The sequence below is a fragment of the Macrotis lagotis genome, chromosome 4, assembly GCF_037893015.1.
Source record: "Macrotis lagotis isolate mMagLag1 chromosome 4, bilby.v1.9.chrom.fasta, whole genome shotgun sequence".
Lineage (NCBI taxonomy): Eukaryota > Metazoa > Chordata > Mammalia > Peramelemorphia > Peramelidae > Macrotis > Macrotis lagotis.
The window spans coordinates 70790090-70803886 of record NC_133661.1 but is presented as its reverse complement, the minus strand read 5'-3'; the positions used below and the strand labels follow the sequence as shown (position 1 = coordinate 70803886).

Genomic DNA, 13797 nt, shown 5'->3' with positions numbered 1-13797 from the left:
GGTGCTTGCTTATTGGTGAGTAGAGGAAAAGGTAGAGTTATCAGAAGAAAGCTCACAGTCCTAGTAAACTGTTTTTATTTGTTTATTTTTCTCATTTATTAACTAATTAGTTAATTTTTAATGTTATTTTATTTTGTCCAATTATATTCAAAGATAGTTTTCAACATTCAACATTTGTAAGATTTTGAGTTCCACATTTTTCTACAACCCTCCTTTCCCCCCTCCTAATGATAGCTAGTAATCCAATAAAGGTTATACATGTACAATCATGTGTAACATATTTTCATATTAGTCATATTATGAAAGAAGTACCAGAACTAAAGGGGAAAAAACCATGAGAAAGAAAAAAGGACAAATTTTTAAAAAGTGAAAACAGTATGCTTTGTTCTACATTCAGACTTTATAGTTCTTTTTCTGGATATGGATGGCATTTTCCATCACAAGTCTTTTATTATTATTATCAGAGGAGTTAAGTTGACCATGGTAACTGTTTAAGGAGGTATTTGGAGTACAATGAAATGGAGTATTGCACTCCTCTATCTGTTTGAGTCTGACAATGTGTTTCACTCCTCTGGTGCCAACTGTCTATGGAAGTTTTTGATACAGGTCACAGACATGACTGATCCTTTTACCTGAGGTACACACAACTTCTTGGAGTATTATCACTGTGTATTTTAAATTCATTGTTGTAAAGTTATTCCAAATTATAATGGGAATGTGTTCCCTTTTGGATCATGTAAAATAGGAAAGGAGATAAGTATCTAAATGAAAAATAAGGCATTAGCTATGTTTTGAGGAGATTTTCCCATGGTTCTAGATAGAAATAAAGTAATGAACCAATTATAATAAGTTCATGAAATTGGATAAGTAACTATTATGTATTTTAAACCTTAGAGCAAAAGGGTTTGAATCTAAGGTCCATGAACTCTTTTCTAACATTTTAATAACTGTATTTCTATACAATTGGTTACTTCTGTAATCCTATGTATTTTATTTTATGCATTTAAGAACATTATTCTGAAAAGGGAGTTCATAAATTTCATCATTTATCTAATCACATGCACTAAAAGAATTAGGAACCTCTACCCTATATTAAGTTGACAAGAACATCTGTTTGAAGTAGATGCTTGGTATAGTACAAACTTCCTGGACTCTCTTCAGCTATAGTATCAGCCTCTTCATTCTTAGAGGACCAAAATGGCAACACTATAGTGAGGTCAGGGACCTAGCCCTTCCTGATCTTTCTCTTCCTGCATATTTGTTCCTATATGAGTAGAGAGACTCATCACTGGCAACAGAAACTCTCAGAACTGTCTTCTAAGTCACAAAGCATCCCTGATCTATACCAGGGAAAGTACTCATACCAATGAAACCTTGTATTCTTCAAATACTGAAGTATTCTTTCACCTTTTTTCACCTCTAACTCTCTTTGTTTCCTGACAAGCATGTGACTTGTTCTTGCACTCCTCTTTCTTTGTTAGCCAAAGTAGTAATTTATCAGATATCTAAGCAAAGTAATAATGACACCCTCCATATGTAACAAAACATTTTCATATGCCTTGTCTCATCTGCTCTTCCTTTCAATTCTGCACAGTTTTAGAGAATTATTATTCCCATTTTATAGATTGTACAAAGGCCACATTTTTCTTACTCAAAGTTTTATGTATATATGTTTCTCATACTATCTCCCTTGTCAGATTTTAATTCCTGAATATATGAAACAATGAGAATATGTATATATATATGCTAGATAGATATCTATCAAAGTTTGATTTTTGACTTTTTCTTAGTTGATACTCATATCCCTAAACCAAAGCATCCCTCCAAAAAAACAAAAACAGAAACATGTTATTCTTGAATTAAAGCTGTACCAAAGTGTCACCTCCTCCTGAGGGAGATGATCAGCTCTGTGGGATAATAAAGGCCTGAGTCCAATTTTCATCTCATGTTATTGAATCGTCTTTTTCCCACAGCAGTGTTTATTGTTTGCAGTTCTTAGTCAGAGCCATCAGTCACGAGAGACATGCATATTGACTGGATGTGTGTTAACAATCACTGCAAGAATTTTTCACCACAGCAATCTCCAATATGGAAAAAGACAAGAAATGAAAGGGCCTCAAATTGAATTCAGCAAAATTAGAAGTTCCTGCAAAGTATAAGAACCTTGAATTACAAAGCTAAAAATGATCTCTTTCCTGTCCTCAAGGAGCTTACCATTATACCCAGGAAAGTTAAATTGCACATAAATATAATATATATAAATGAGCATATGAGAGGTGATGAGAATGTTGTTGAGAGAGACAGCAAGTCACCAAATCACTCAGTGTCCCAATATGACTCTCTAAGATTATAAATTACAGAGCAGAAGTGAATTGGTAAAGGAAGTTCCCTCACCAGGAAATCCCTGCTAATGCAGTCACACTTCAATGTGTGTGTGTGTGTGTGTGTGTGTGTGTGTGTGTGTGTGTGTGTATACAATGCAACACATATCATAATGCGATAGAAATATAATATATAGATACATACACATACAAATATACATTTATCTATCTATCTATCTATCTATCTATCTATCTATCTATCTATCTATGTATTACAAGATATATTGCAAGATAGGTGGAAATGGAGGTAAAACAAAGAACCAGACAAAGAGATTTAGATGTGGAGAGAACAAATCAAGTCTCAAATACTTATTAGTTTTATGACCCTGAACAAGTCATTTAACCCAGTTTATCTCAGTCTCCTCATCTGTAAAATGAGTTGGATAAAGCAATGGTGAACCACTCCAGTACCTTTGCCAAGAAAACCCTAAATGGCTCATGAACAGTCAGACAAGTTTGAATAACAACTGGACAACTGTAAAATAAAGGGTTTGGGCTAGATTTCAAAGATCTCTTCCAAATCTGCGTTGTTTGATCTCTATGACTCAATGTCTTCTCCCCAGAGTGGTCAGGAAAGTTTTATTTGCCCCAGAAAGGAAAATTGAAGTAGGTCTGGAAGAATAGTGAGAATTTGGCCAAGTGGAAAGAAGAAGGGGGTGGGGGAAGGGGGATTCCAGGAAGGACAGAAATGGTATAAGCAAAGGAATTCAAACTGATTGAGTTATTCAGGGAAATTGTGGGGAAACCAGTTAGGCTGTTGCACAGAGTTCCTGTTGGGGAATAGGGGGTGATGAGATGAGATGAAACTCATCTTCTGCCCCAAACCCACCCCACTTCATGATTTCTCCATTTCTACTGAATACACAAACTTCCTTCTAATCCTTGACACTTACTTCAATTTCCCTCACCCCAGCCCCATATCCAATCAGTTGTCATCTTTTATCTCCATTTTTACCTCTGGTACTAAGTCTACCCCCACAACATCTCTGGAATCTAGATGTTTTTATTCAATGACACAACCATCTCTCTACTTCTGGTCCTACTTCAGGACATGAACTCTTGCTTAGACTCCTGAAATATGTTCCTAAATGGCCTTTCAAGACTCCAACCTTTAACCTTGTCTAATAAATTTTCCATAGAGTTACTAACTTGATATCCCTAAATCATTGGCCAGTTCATATCACTCTTCTCCTCAAGAATCATCTGTGATTCCTAATTGTATCTATGGCAAAATATAAACTCTTCTGTTGAGCAACTAAAGACCTTCATAGGCTGAAACCAGCCTCACTTTCTAGACTGATTTCATATTATTTCCCTTCATTGACTCTACATTCAAGCCAACTTTTTCTACCTGCTCTTCATGCACAATGCTCCATTTTCATCCCCATACTTTATACAGACAGTCCCCTACACATGAAATAAACTTTTCTTCTCTACAATTTTGTTCTTCTCTCCCTTCCCTCACTCCTTCTTGAAAAAGTAATCAAAGATTATATATGTGCAGTCATGGAAAACATTTCTATATTGGACATTTTGTATAAGAAGACTCAAATTTTAAAAAGGAATGAAAGAAAAAAGTGAAAAAATAGCATGCTTCAATCTGTATTCAGACAATATCAGTTATTTTTCTGGAGGCAGATAGTATGCTTCATCATTAGTCCTTTAGGATTTTCTTAGATCATTGTATTGCTGAGAATAGCTAAGTCATTCACAGTTCTTCATCATACAATATTGCTATTATTTTGTACAATGTATTGATCCTGCTTATTTCACTTTGTATGAGTTCATGTAAGTCTTTCCAAGGCTTTTCTAAAATCACCCTTCTTGTCAGTTCTTACAACCCAATAGTATTCTATCACAATCATATACCATGGTTTGTTTAGCTATTCCCCCATTGATGGGTATCCCTTCAATTTCCCATTCTTAGCCACCATGCAATAAAAGAGGTGCAATAATTATTAATCATTTTAACTTTAAGTAAAACCTTTTAAAATCACCAGTACTTAGCACAATACCCAGTCCAAAGATAGAATTCAATAAAGACTAACTGACTTATTGGTTAAGCGATTTGGTTCTCCACTCCAAGTAGAAGAGGGAGATAAAGAAAAGAAAATAGCAATGTCCATGTTGACTAAACTACCAAGAGCCTCTGACTGTTTATCTCTCACCTCCACACACTCCCAAACTGGAGGAGAGAATTAAAATGAATAAAAATAGTAGGGAGTAGGAACATTCCTATTCCCTCCTCTTTAACCTTCCACCTAAGAAGATTGGTTCAACTAATTGAAAACTCTCAAAAGGGAATAACATAATGTCATTCATAAATCTTTTTTTCTAAAATAAACAACCAAAACATTCACAACACATTTATTTTTAGACTTCATCTTCACTGAGCCTTGGTCAATATTCACATGCGACCTTTACTCCCCCCCTAAAAATAAATTCATATATAGACTTCAGTAACAGGAAATCAACATTTTACTCAAAAGGATAAAGGTGACAGATGCACACGCCTCAGGCTTATCATCATTTCCAGGTCATTGAAAGCACAACTGGTCATTTGGGGCTCAGAAACTTAACCCAGAACCTCATGTACAAAATGGAAAGGAAATATTGCATAATATCCCTCCAGAAGTGGCATGCCTCACACCCCCCCACACACACATACACATATTCAAGTACACACACACACACACACACACACACACACACACAATCTCCAAAGAAACAACTCAAGACCAACTTGACACAGAACAGATATTCTTCCTGGTCAATCAGCTCTAAGGCTGATAAAATGGGAGGGGGATTTTAAAGTTTATTTGTCTTTTTTAAAGTATGTTTGGGGGCATGAAATTTCTTCTTTGATGCTTAAATTCAACCTGATCTACACAAACTCTCAGAGTCTCCCAAGTCCAGGACTTCAAGGGAAGACATGTAGCACAACTAAGCTGATTTCTTTCCTCATTGATAATTTTCCTCCTATTCTCTCCCCCACATTCACACACCCCCAAATTCAGGGACCTAGAAAGCTCTGAGCATATGACATTCCCCATCCCCCACCACTTCCCAACCCTCTTCAGCCCAGATCTGGCAAGGAAATGAGGAGGGAAAGAAAGGGGGGGAAACTAATTAAGCAGTCGATAACCCCAAAGTGAAATGCGAATTCTTTACAGTATACAATGTTCTTCCCACAAGCCATTTGTGTTTATAGAATCATCATTAACTTAAAACTAAGAGCTTTGAGAGATAAGAACCACTGAGGCAACTTCAGATAAGTTACAAGTGTATGACCAGTCTGGCTGACAACTGATGAGAGACTTGGTTAGAAAAGCTTGCGGAAACGGGATGCTCCAAAGCCATTCCTTCATTTTCTCTCCCTCCTCCAGAATCTAATCCATCAACTGTCTCAAGCTGGAGTAACCTGGGCTCCTTTTTCATCCTGTTGGCAGACAGGGCACACCCCCACCCCCCCCAAAATGCCTTATTTTGCATTGCTGGCCGGTCTGCTCACTTTATCTCTCCTGGCCTGTTGTGGACGAGGGAAACCTCTGGAGGACTGGGAGAGGGTGCCTGCCATGGAAAGCACCAATAAATTCTTTGGGGAGGCTGTGAAGGGGGAAGATGATATGAGCTTTGACTTCAAAATGTTCCTGGAGAACATGAAAGTGGATTTTCTGAGGAGTCTGAATTTATCAGGGGTCCCTTCCCAAGACAGGACCAAAGTGGAGCCACCTCAATTCATGATCGATCTGTACAACAGATATACCACCGACAAGTCTTCTACTCCAGCTTCCAATATAGTGAGAAGCTTCAGCATTGAAGGTATGATTAAAATTGGGGGAGGAAGGGTATTCTTAGTATCCCTAGTATTTAGCTTAGCATGGTTCCTGGACCATAAGAGGTTCTTAATAAGTATCTGTGTTGATAAACTCATGAGTTCTATATTGCATGGGTCTTTGCTACTTCCAAGAAACAAGATGGTGAAGATGAGGACCTAGAGGTGTTAATCTAAAGAGTCTCTCTTCCTTCTCTATATATTTAACAAACTAGAGTTCACATTCTGGATTCTCAGCCTTTTCAAAATGATTGCTAGTGGATTAAAAAAAGGAAAAGATAAAGAAAACAACATTGAGAATTTCCTTGGTTCTGCCACTCCTCAGTGTCTAAGTAAATAATCTATGGTTCCTTTTACACAAGAAGCAATTTATATAGCTTGGTGATCAGCTGTGGTGGTAGCATGCCGATACACTTACCAGGAAACCTATGTTTTATTCTCACTTCTTCCACTGTGTGACCTTAAACAATTCACTTTGTGATCAAGGACAATTCTAAAAATTTGTGTGGAAAATGCCATCCACATCCAGAGGAAAAAACTGAGGAGCCTGAATCCAGCCCCAAGCATACTTTTTTCACTTTTTAAAACATTTTATATTTTTTTCTTTCTCACGATTTCCCCTTTAGTTTTGCTTTTTTCTTTTACAATATGATTATTATGGAAATATGTTGATCATATTTGCATATGTATAACCTATATCAGATTATTTGCTGTTGTGGGGAGGGGGAAAGAAAAGGAGGGAGAGGGAAATGTGGAACTCAAAATTTTACAAAAACATGAATGTTGAAAACTATCATTGCAAGTAATTGGGGAAAACTTAAAAAACATTCACTTTACCTCTAGGCTTCATTCTTCTCATCTAAAAAAATGAGCAGTTTGTTGTAGGCAATCTTTAGAATTCCTTAGACTTCTGATGTTCTATAATCCTATGAATCTGAGAAATCAAATGAGATTGTCATAGTGACAATAGGATTCCCCAATCTTTCCCAGCAAATGATCAGATTGAATGTGCAGGCATTGGTACAGATAGTTTTAAAAGAATCAAAGGACACAAATAAAAACAGATTTATTGATTATGTAAAAAGTATTATTGTTCAGTGGTTTTCAATTGTATCCAACTTTTCATGAGCCCATTTGGGGTTTGTTTAAGGTTTCTAAAAGTATAGCTTGGTTAACCAGATGATTAACTTTGCTTTTCAGTAGGAATTTACAAGAGGATGGATTTGTCTCCTAAATACTTGCCTGTTTGTTTTTTGTCTCTTTGTTTGGAGCCTGTGATTTCATCAGTTTAGTAATTGCCAGTATGGAAACTCCCTCCAACAAAGCAGATTGACAACTCATCAACGACTTAGAGTCTAATTGTGAGTTTCTCAAGGGAAGAGACTGTCTTTTGCATTTCTTAATAGGAGTATAATGTTTATTGACATGCTTAATAAATATTTGCTACCTGAGAGAAGTTTCTGGTATACTGCAATGTTAAGCACTTGCCCAAAGGAATTCAACTGATGAATGCTTAAGAAGAATTTCAACTCAGGTTTTCCTGTCTTCAAAACAAAATTTCTCCCTATTGCCTAGAATTCGTTGAAATGTATGTGGCATGAAAATGACTAGGGGTCATTTGATAGAACAGTATTCATTGAGAGGCAATGTGACAGTAAACAGAAAAATCAGCCTCAGAGTCAGAAAGATGCAGATTCAAGTCCTGCCTGAAACATTGAATCAGATCACTAAGACTGTAGAAGTCACAGAAGTTGCCAGTCTGCACTGGTAAAGGGAGTTTTCTCACTAGAAGTTTTCCTTCACCAATTTTTCTTCTCAGTTCCAGATAAACAAAAGGTCAGACATACCACGGGGTATTGGACCCAAAATCCAATTTAAGGGGGATGCTATAAAATAAATGGGTGTAAATTTTCCTCCTGACACCAATGTTATCAGTGGATTTTCCTATATTGAAACCAGTGACTGAATTATCAATTCAAAAAGCCTTCTACTGCCATATTTACAGACACAAAGTGAAGTGGAGAATTAAGGAAATGATCCAGGGAATTTTGGCAAAATCTCACTTTGCCTTGTCCCAATAATGATAGTGGAGATCAAAGTATTTTTTTCTCATAAATCACCCTGATAATCCTCAACTTCAATTAAAAGTATATCGTCACTGCTGATTGCTGAACCTTTTCAGTCTCTGGATCAAGTCCTTTTTCTAACATTGGAATTTCACAACTCACTGCTGGTAAAAAAATTCCCCCTCCCACTCACTGCTGTTAAAAAATTCTCAAGGTGCTCAATTTAAGGCTGACAGTAATAAATCAGAGTCTTCTCAAAAGCTCCTGGGAAAACACAAGAATTCACTTCAGGTTACATCAGGCTCAATATTATATATCACAATAATTTGAAATTACTTCATTTCTTCCATTTGAGTTTCTTTAAAAATATTTTATAAAGAAATATTATGAATTCCATTTTGGAATGGATCAACCATGTCATTATATGATGATGTCAAATCAATACTAAAATTTGGGATCCTTGCTTCTATAAACCAGGGGATTATCATTATTATAATGATTATTATTGTTATAGCTTACATCAACATACTGCTTTATGAGTTGCAAATGATTTTCTTCACAACCACCCTAAGTGACGGATTTTATATTTTATAAATGAAGAAACTGAGGCTCACAGAATAATTTGTATGGAGCCATTGTCAGACCTAGAATTTTGATTTGGATCCTTTCATTCCAATGACAATTGTTCTTCTCAATGTACCTTTTTGCCTCATATATTATAATTACTTATGTATATGTCATTCCTATCCTTCAGGGGTCTGTAAGCTCATTGAAGGCAAAATGACTTGTCTTTTTTTTTCTTTGTAATTCTCTCATAAAATCAGATCATCAGATACAGGGTCTCGTACACAATTAGTATACAATAAATGAGTGTGTCTTTGTGTGTGTGTGTGTTTGTGTGTGTGTGTGTGTGTGTGTGTGTGTGTGTGTGAGAGAGAGAGAGAGAGAGAGAGAGAGAGAGAGAGAGAGAGAGAGAGAGAGAGAGGAATAAAATGAGGGAAGAAGGAAGAAAGGAGGAAAGGAAGGCAGGCAGGCAAGCAGGCAAGCAAAAGAGATAGATCAATACAGCTGTAAGAATTTGAGAACATTAAAGCAAAAGACCTAGGTCTGGGCTCTGGCTTTGCCACTATTAACAATGGGGTCATAGGCTATTCACTTCATCCTTTTCAATCTCAGTTTCTTCAACTACAAAATAAGAAGTGGGGAATGGTTGGACTAGATGACTGAATTTAGCTTTGGAGCCTTCAAGCAGAAAAACTAAATGAGCCAAGTAAAATAAATCAAGTCACCATATGTATCTGCTTCCATTGCAGATGTTGTCTCTATGTCTTCGACAGACAGGCATTCCTTCCAGAAGCACATCTTACTTTTCAACATCTCTATCCCAAGACATGAGCAAATCACCAGGGCTGAGCTCCGGCTCTATATTTCATGTCAAAGTCATGCTGAGTTGTCCCATGAACTGAAGGGCAGTATCGCCATTTATGACATCCAAGGTGGAACAGACTTCTGGGAAGGCACAGAGGGGACCAAGTCCTTCCTTATGTCCCAGGTCATCCAAGAAAGTGGATGGAAAACATTCGAGGTCTCCAGTGCAGTGAAAAGATGGGTCAGGTCAGACCCAACAAAGAATAAAAACAAATTGGAAATCAGAGTGGAAAGTCATATGAAGGGATGTGAAAAACTAGACATTAGTGTCCCTCCAGATTCCAAAAATTTGCCCTTTTTTGTTGTGTTCTCTGATGACCGCAGCAATGGGACAAAGGAAATCAAGATGGAGCTCAGAGAAATGATAGGTCATGAACAAGAGAGCGTGCTCAAGAAGCTGTCCAAAAACATTAGTTCTCAGGAAGAGGAGGAAATAGAAGAAGAAATACAGAACTTTTCTGTCAGGAGACCATTTTCATCCAGAAACAAAAGAAGCACAACTCCCAATAACCACTGCCAAAGAAGCTCCCTTCGAGTCAACTTCAAGGATATTGGCTGGGACAACTGGATCATTGCCCCAAAGGAGTATGATGCATATGAATGTAAAGGAGTCTGCTTCTTCCCTCTTGCTGATGATGTGACTCCAACTAAACATGCCATTGTTCAGACTTTAGTGCATCTCAAAAACCCCATGAAAGCTGGGAAAGCTTGTTGTGTTCCCACCAAACTGAACCCAATTTCTATCCTCTACAAAGATGATGTTGGCGTGCCCACTTTAAAATACCAATATGAAGGAATGAGTGTGGCAGAATGTGGATGTAGGTAGTACCTGATCAGCTGCCAAGCCAGAAAAGAGAAAAATTTTGGCATACTGTTCTGGGGTGGAAGGGGAGGGGAGGTCTCTTGTAAAAAAGCTATACATTGGTGCTGACAGTGTTAACCAAGGCAGGCAATCTTGGAAGGAAGGAAAGAAAAAAATCTAAGACTCTAAAACTAAGTTACTTGGAACTAGTTATTTGGAAGTACTGCTTCAATTGACCCTTTTAGCTATTTGTCCAACAGAAGTAGGGTTGGACTTCAAAGCACCCAAAGGGGATCTTGGGGAAACAGAATAGAGTTGGAGGGAATGTGAAAAAAATCAGGGGAGTAGATGGGATGGGGGGATGAGGAATTAGGCAGGGAAGATGGTGGGAAAATGAATAACAAATCAAAGAATTGAGTTAGCAAAAAAAATTGCATTAAGATCACGGAGAAGGAAGAGAGCAGATGGATCCATAATCTCTTGCAATCTATGAAAATAGACATGAAAGGGAATAGGGAAGTAGGGAATGAAGGTTTCACATGGACAACAGTGTTCCTGAGGAAGTCATCACCTTGATCTAGGATATACTCCATTTAAGAAACTTTAAATAATTGCTGCTTTATGAAAGATGACAATTAAGAATACAAATGTTAAGAATGACGTTATACTTTGTTATCACCAGGACCCAATACATCATTCAATTATGACTGAATATACAGACTCAACCTGGGCGCATCTGACTACAAAGTGGACATAAAGTACAGTAAACCTCTGCCACAGCTGTCTTCCCAATAAAGCCCTTTCAGGGAGCTTGAAGCCCAAACTTTGCCAACTGTAATGGTATCAAGAGGACCAGGGGCAAATGGAGTCCTCCAATTATTTCAATTTCTCCGCTGGTATGCCACATAGTCAAAAATGGATGTTTTTGCTACATCTTGTTACATTTGTAACACTGTACATTATTGAATGGTATGTGGGAGATGGTTCAGTTCAAAGACTCCAATTCCTTTCAATTATTTATTCTATATAGTTTACTTTGTATTTTCTTTGTGCATGAACTGACCTTTTTTCTTTCTAGTTTTCCTGTGGAAGAATTTAAAGAGTAGAGAATGAATCAGGCTTTAATTCACTGAAATAAATGCATGGGAGTCAGAGATGTCATGCTTTGGACATGGTTATCCAAGATGTACCTATTTTTAACCTTCTTTATGACACATACTTGAATGATAAGAAGCCCCGTCTTCCGTCAGTTAAGGCTCACTCTCCTCTGAGGAACTCTTGGCCTTATCTCTCCTTTCCGATAAAAAAGGGAGCTTTGCCCTATGTAGTACATGTTCAGTATTTCTTCCAGCAATAGGCAGTAGAAATGCTAACATTTGTTGACTTGCTTTCTGGATTTCTTAAGGGCAGATGACTTTTTTCCTGAAGAGTCTTATTAGGAGAAAATGATATTGGGAAGTTTTAGGTTTCAACAGTTAGAACAGTCCACTTTTCTAACATTGCAATAGATAAAATGGACTATTTGTCAAATTAGTTTGGGTAGAATCCCAAGGTGCTCTTAACAATTCTGGTATAGTCCAATTGAAGCTACTAATATATGGCAATACCTAATATGCCCCTACCTTGATGGGAAAAGGGAAGCAGAGCAAAAGGCAGAGCTTACTTTATGGCATCTCCCTCACATTACTATCATCAACATTGTGGAGGGTAGCATTTAACCCAAATCTAACCCCATCACTCATCCTGAAAGAGAAAAGCAGAGGAGACCTAGTCAAAATATAATGGAAATAATCTGGGAAATAAAGTGGAGTACCTTCTGGGAATGTTAGGATGCCCTCTAACACAAATCATTCCCTTACTTTCCAGATAACTAAGAATCTATTCAAAAACACACTGATGGATTTTGATGAGGGGAGAACCTAACCAATAGCTGGAGGAGTATACTGATCATTTAAATAAATGCTTATGTTTTAAACCAAAGAGGCTCCATGGGTGAAATAAACCACTAAGATTTACTAGTTAGGGTCCTCAAAAGAGATTCTGTTGGCTCCATAAGCCACATTGAAACCCACAAATAAACATTCATATATAATGTGTTCTCTGTACCTTTTAACAGTATAAGTGACTCAGCATGAGTTAAGAATATGCTTTCAGTATAGTTCCAAGCTACATAAACCAGAGAGTCATTTCATTTTGTAATCAAAAGGAATTTCAGAGGTCATCCACATCAACCTATTCCTAAACTAGAATCACTGTTACAACATCCCTAATAAATGGAACCTTGAGGATATTAATAATAGGAAATTTACTACTTTCTAAAGCTACTTTTGGATATCAAGAATGTCCACTTGTGGGGAAGCTAGGTGGTGCAGGGGATAGAACCCTGGCCCTAGATTCATTTGAACCTGAGTTCAAAATCTGACCTTGGATACTTAATAATTACCAAGTTGTGTGACCTTGGGCAAGTCACTTAACCCCATTTGCCTTGCATAAAACAAACAAACAAGCAAATAATGTACACCTGTACCCTGGCTTGCCTAGTCTTTCTTGTCCAGGTGCTGGGCAAAGGGCAAGTGAGATGATTTACCAAGGTTAGGTGCCACAGAACAGAACCAAGTAAAGAATAAGAACTTGAACACATGTCTAATGCTTTGAAATTTATATGGCATTATCTTTATAGATAAATAATCTAAATCTCAGGTTTGATCAGTATCACACAGCTAGCAAGATTGAATTTAAAGTAGTAATGGTTGATTAATTGATTGATAAAGCCAGGATTCTTAAATTCAAGTCTACTGCTTGTTCCACAGAGACATCTGATAAATTAAGAATAAGTCAAGAAGTATATGCTTTATATTCACATTTGGAATCAAATTAGTCCCTGCCCTCAAGGAGTTTACACTCTAGTTGGGGGAGACATGTGCATATACAGATATACAAAAATAGATATAGATATATGAGGGGGGGCTAGGTAGCACAGTGGATAGAGCACCGGCCCTGAGGTCAGGAGTACCTGAGTTCAAATCTGCCCTCAGACACTTAATAATTACCTAGCTGTGTGGCCTTGGGCAAGCCACTTAACCCCATTGCCTTGCAAAAAAAAAAACACTAAAAAAAACCCCAGATATATGATCTTTAGAAGAGGGAGGTAGGTGTAGGACATTAGAAGGAAGAGGAAAGATTCATGTAAAAGATAGCTCCTGGATCTGGGCCTTAATATCATTTACAATATATTCCAATCAGTTAAGCTAATTATTTATAGGCTGAAAAAGCATAACAGCAATA

The 13797-nt window shown here is 37.3% G+C and overlaps 1 protein-coding gene across 1 annotated transcript; it reads left to right on the top strand.

The window, feature by feature from the left end:
* The first annotated feature begins 5680 nt into the window (after positions 1-5680).
* GDF2 (growth differentiation factor 2) lies at positions 5681-13234 on the top strand. Its single transcript, XM_074233088.1, has 2 exons — positions 5681-6203; positions 9596-13234. The coding sequence occupies exons 1-2, from the start codon at positions 5858-5860 to the stop codon at positions 10534-10536; spliced, it is 1287 nt and encodes a 428-aa protein (XP_074089189.1). The 5' UTR covers positions 5681-5857; the 3' UTR covers positions 10537-13234.
* The last annotated feature ends 563 nt before the right edge of the window (positions 13235-13797 follow it).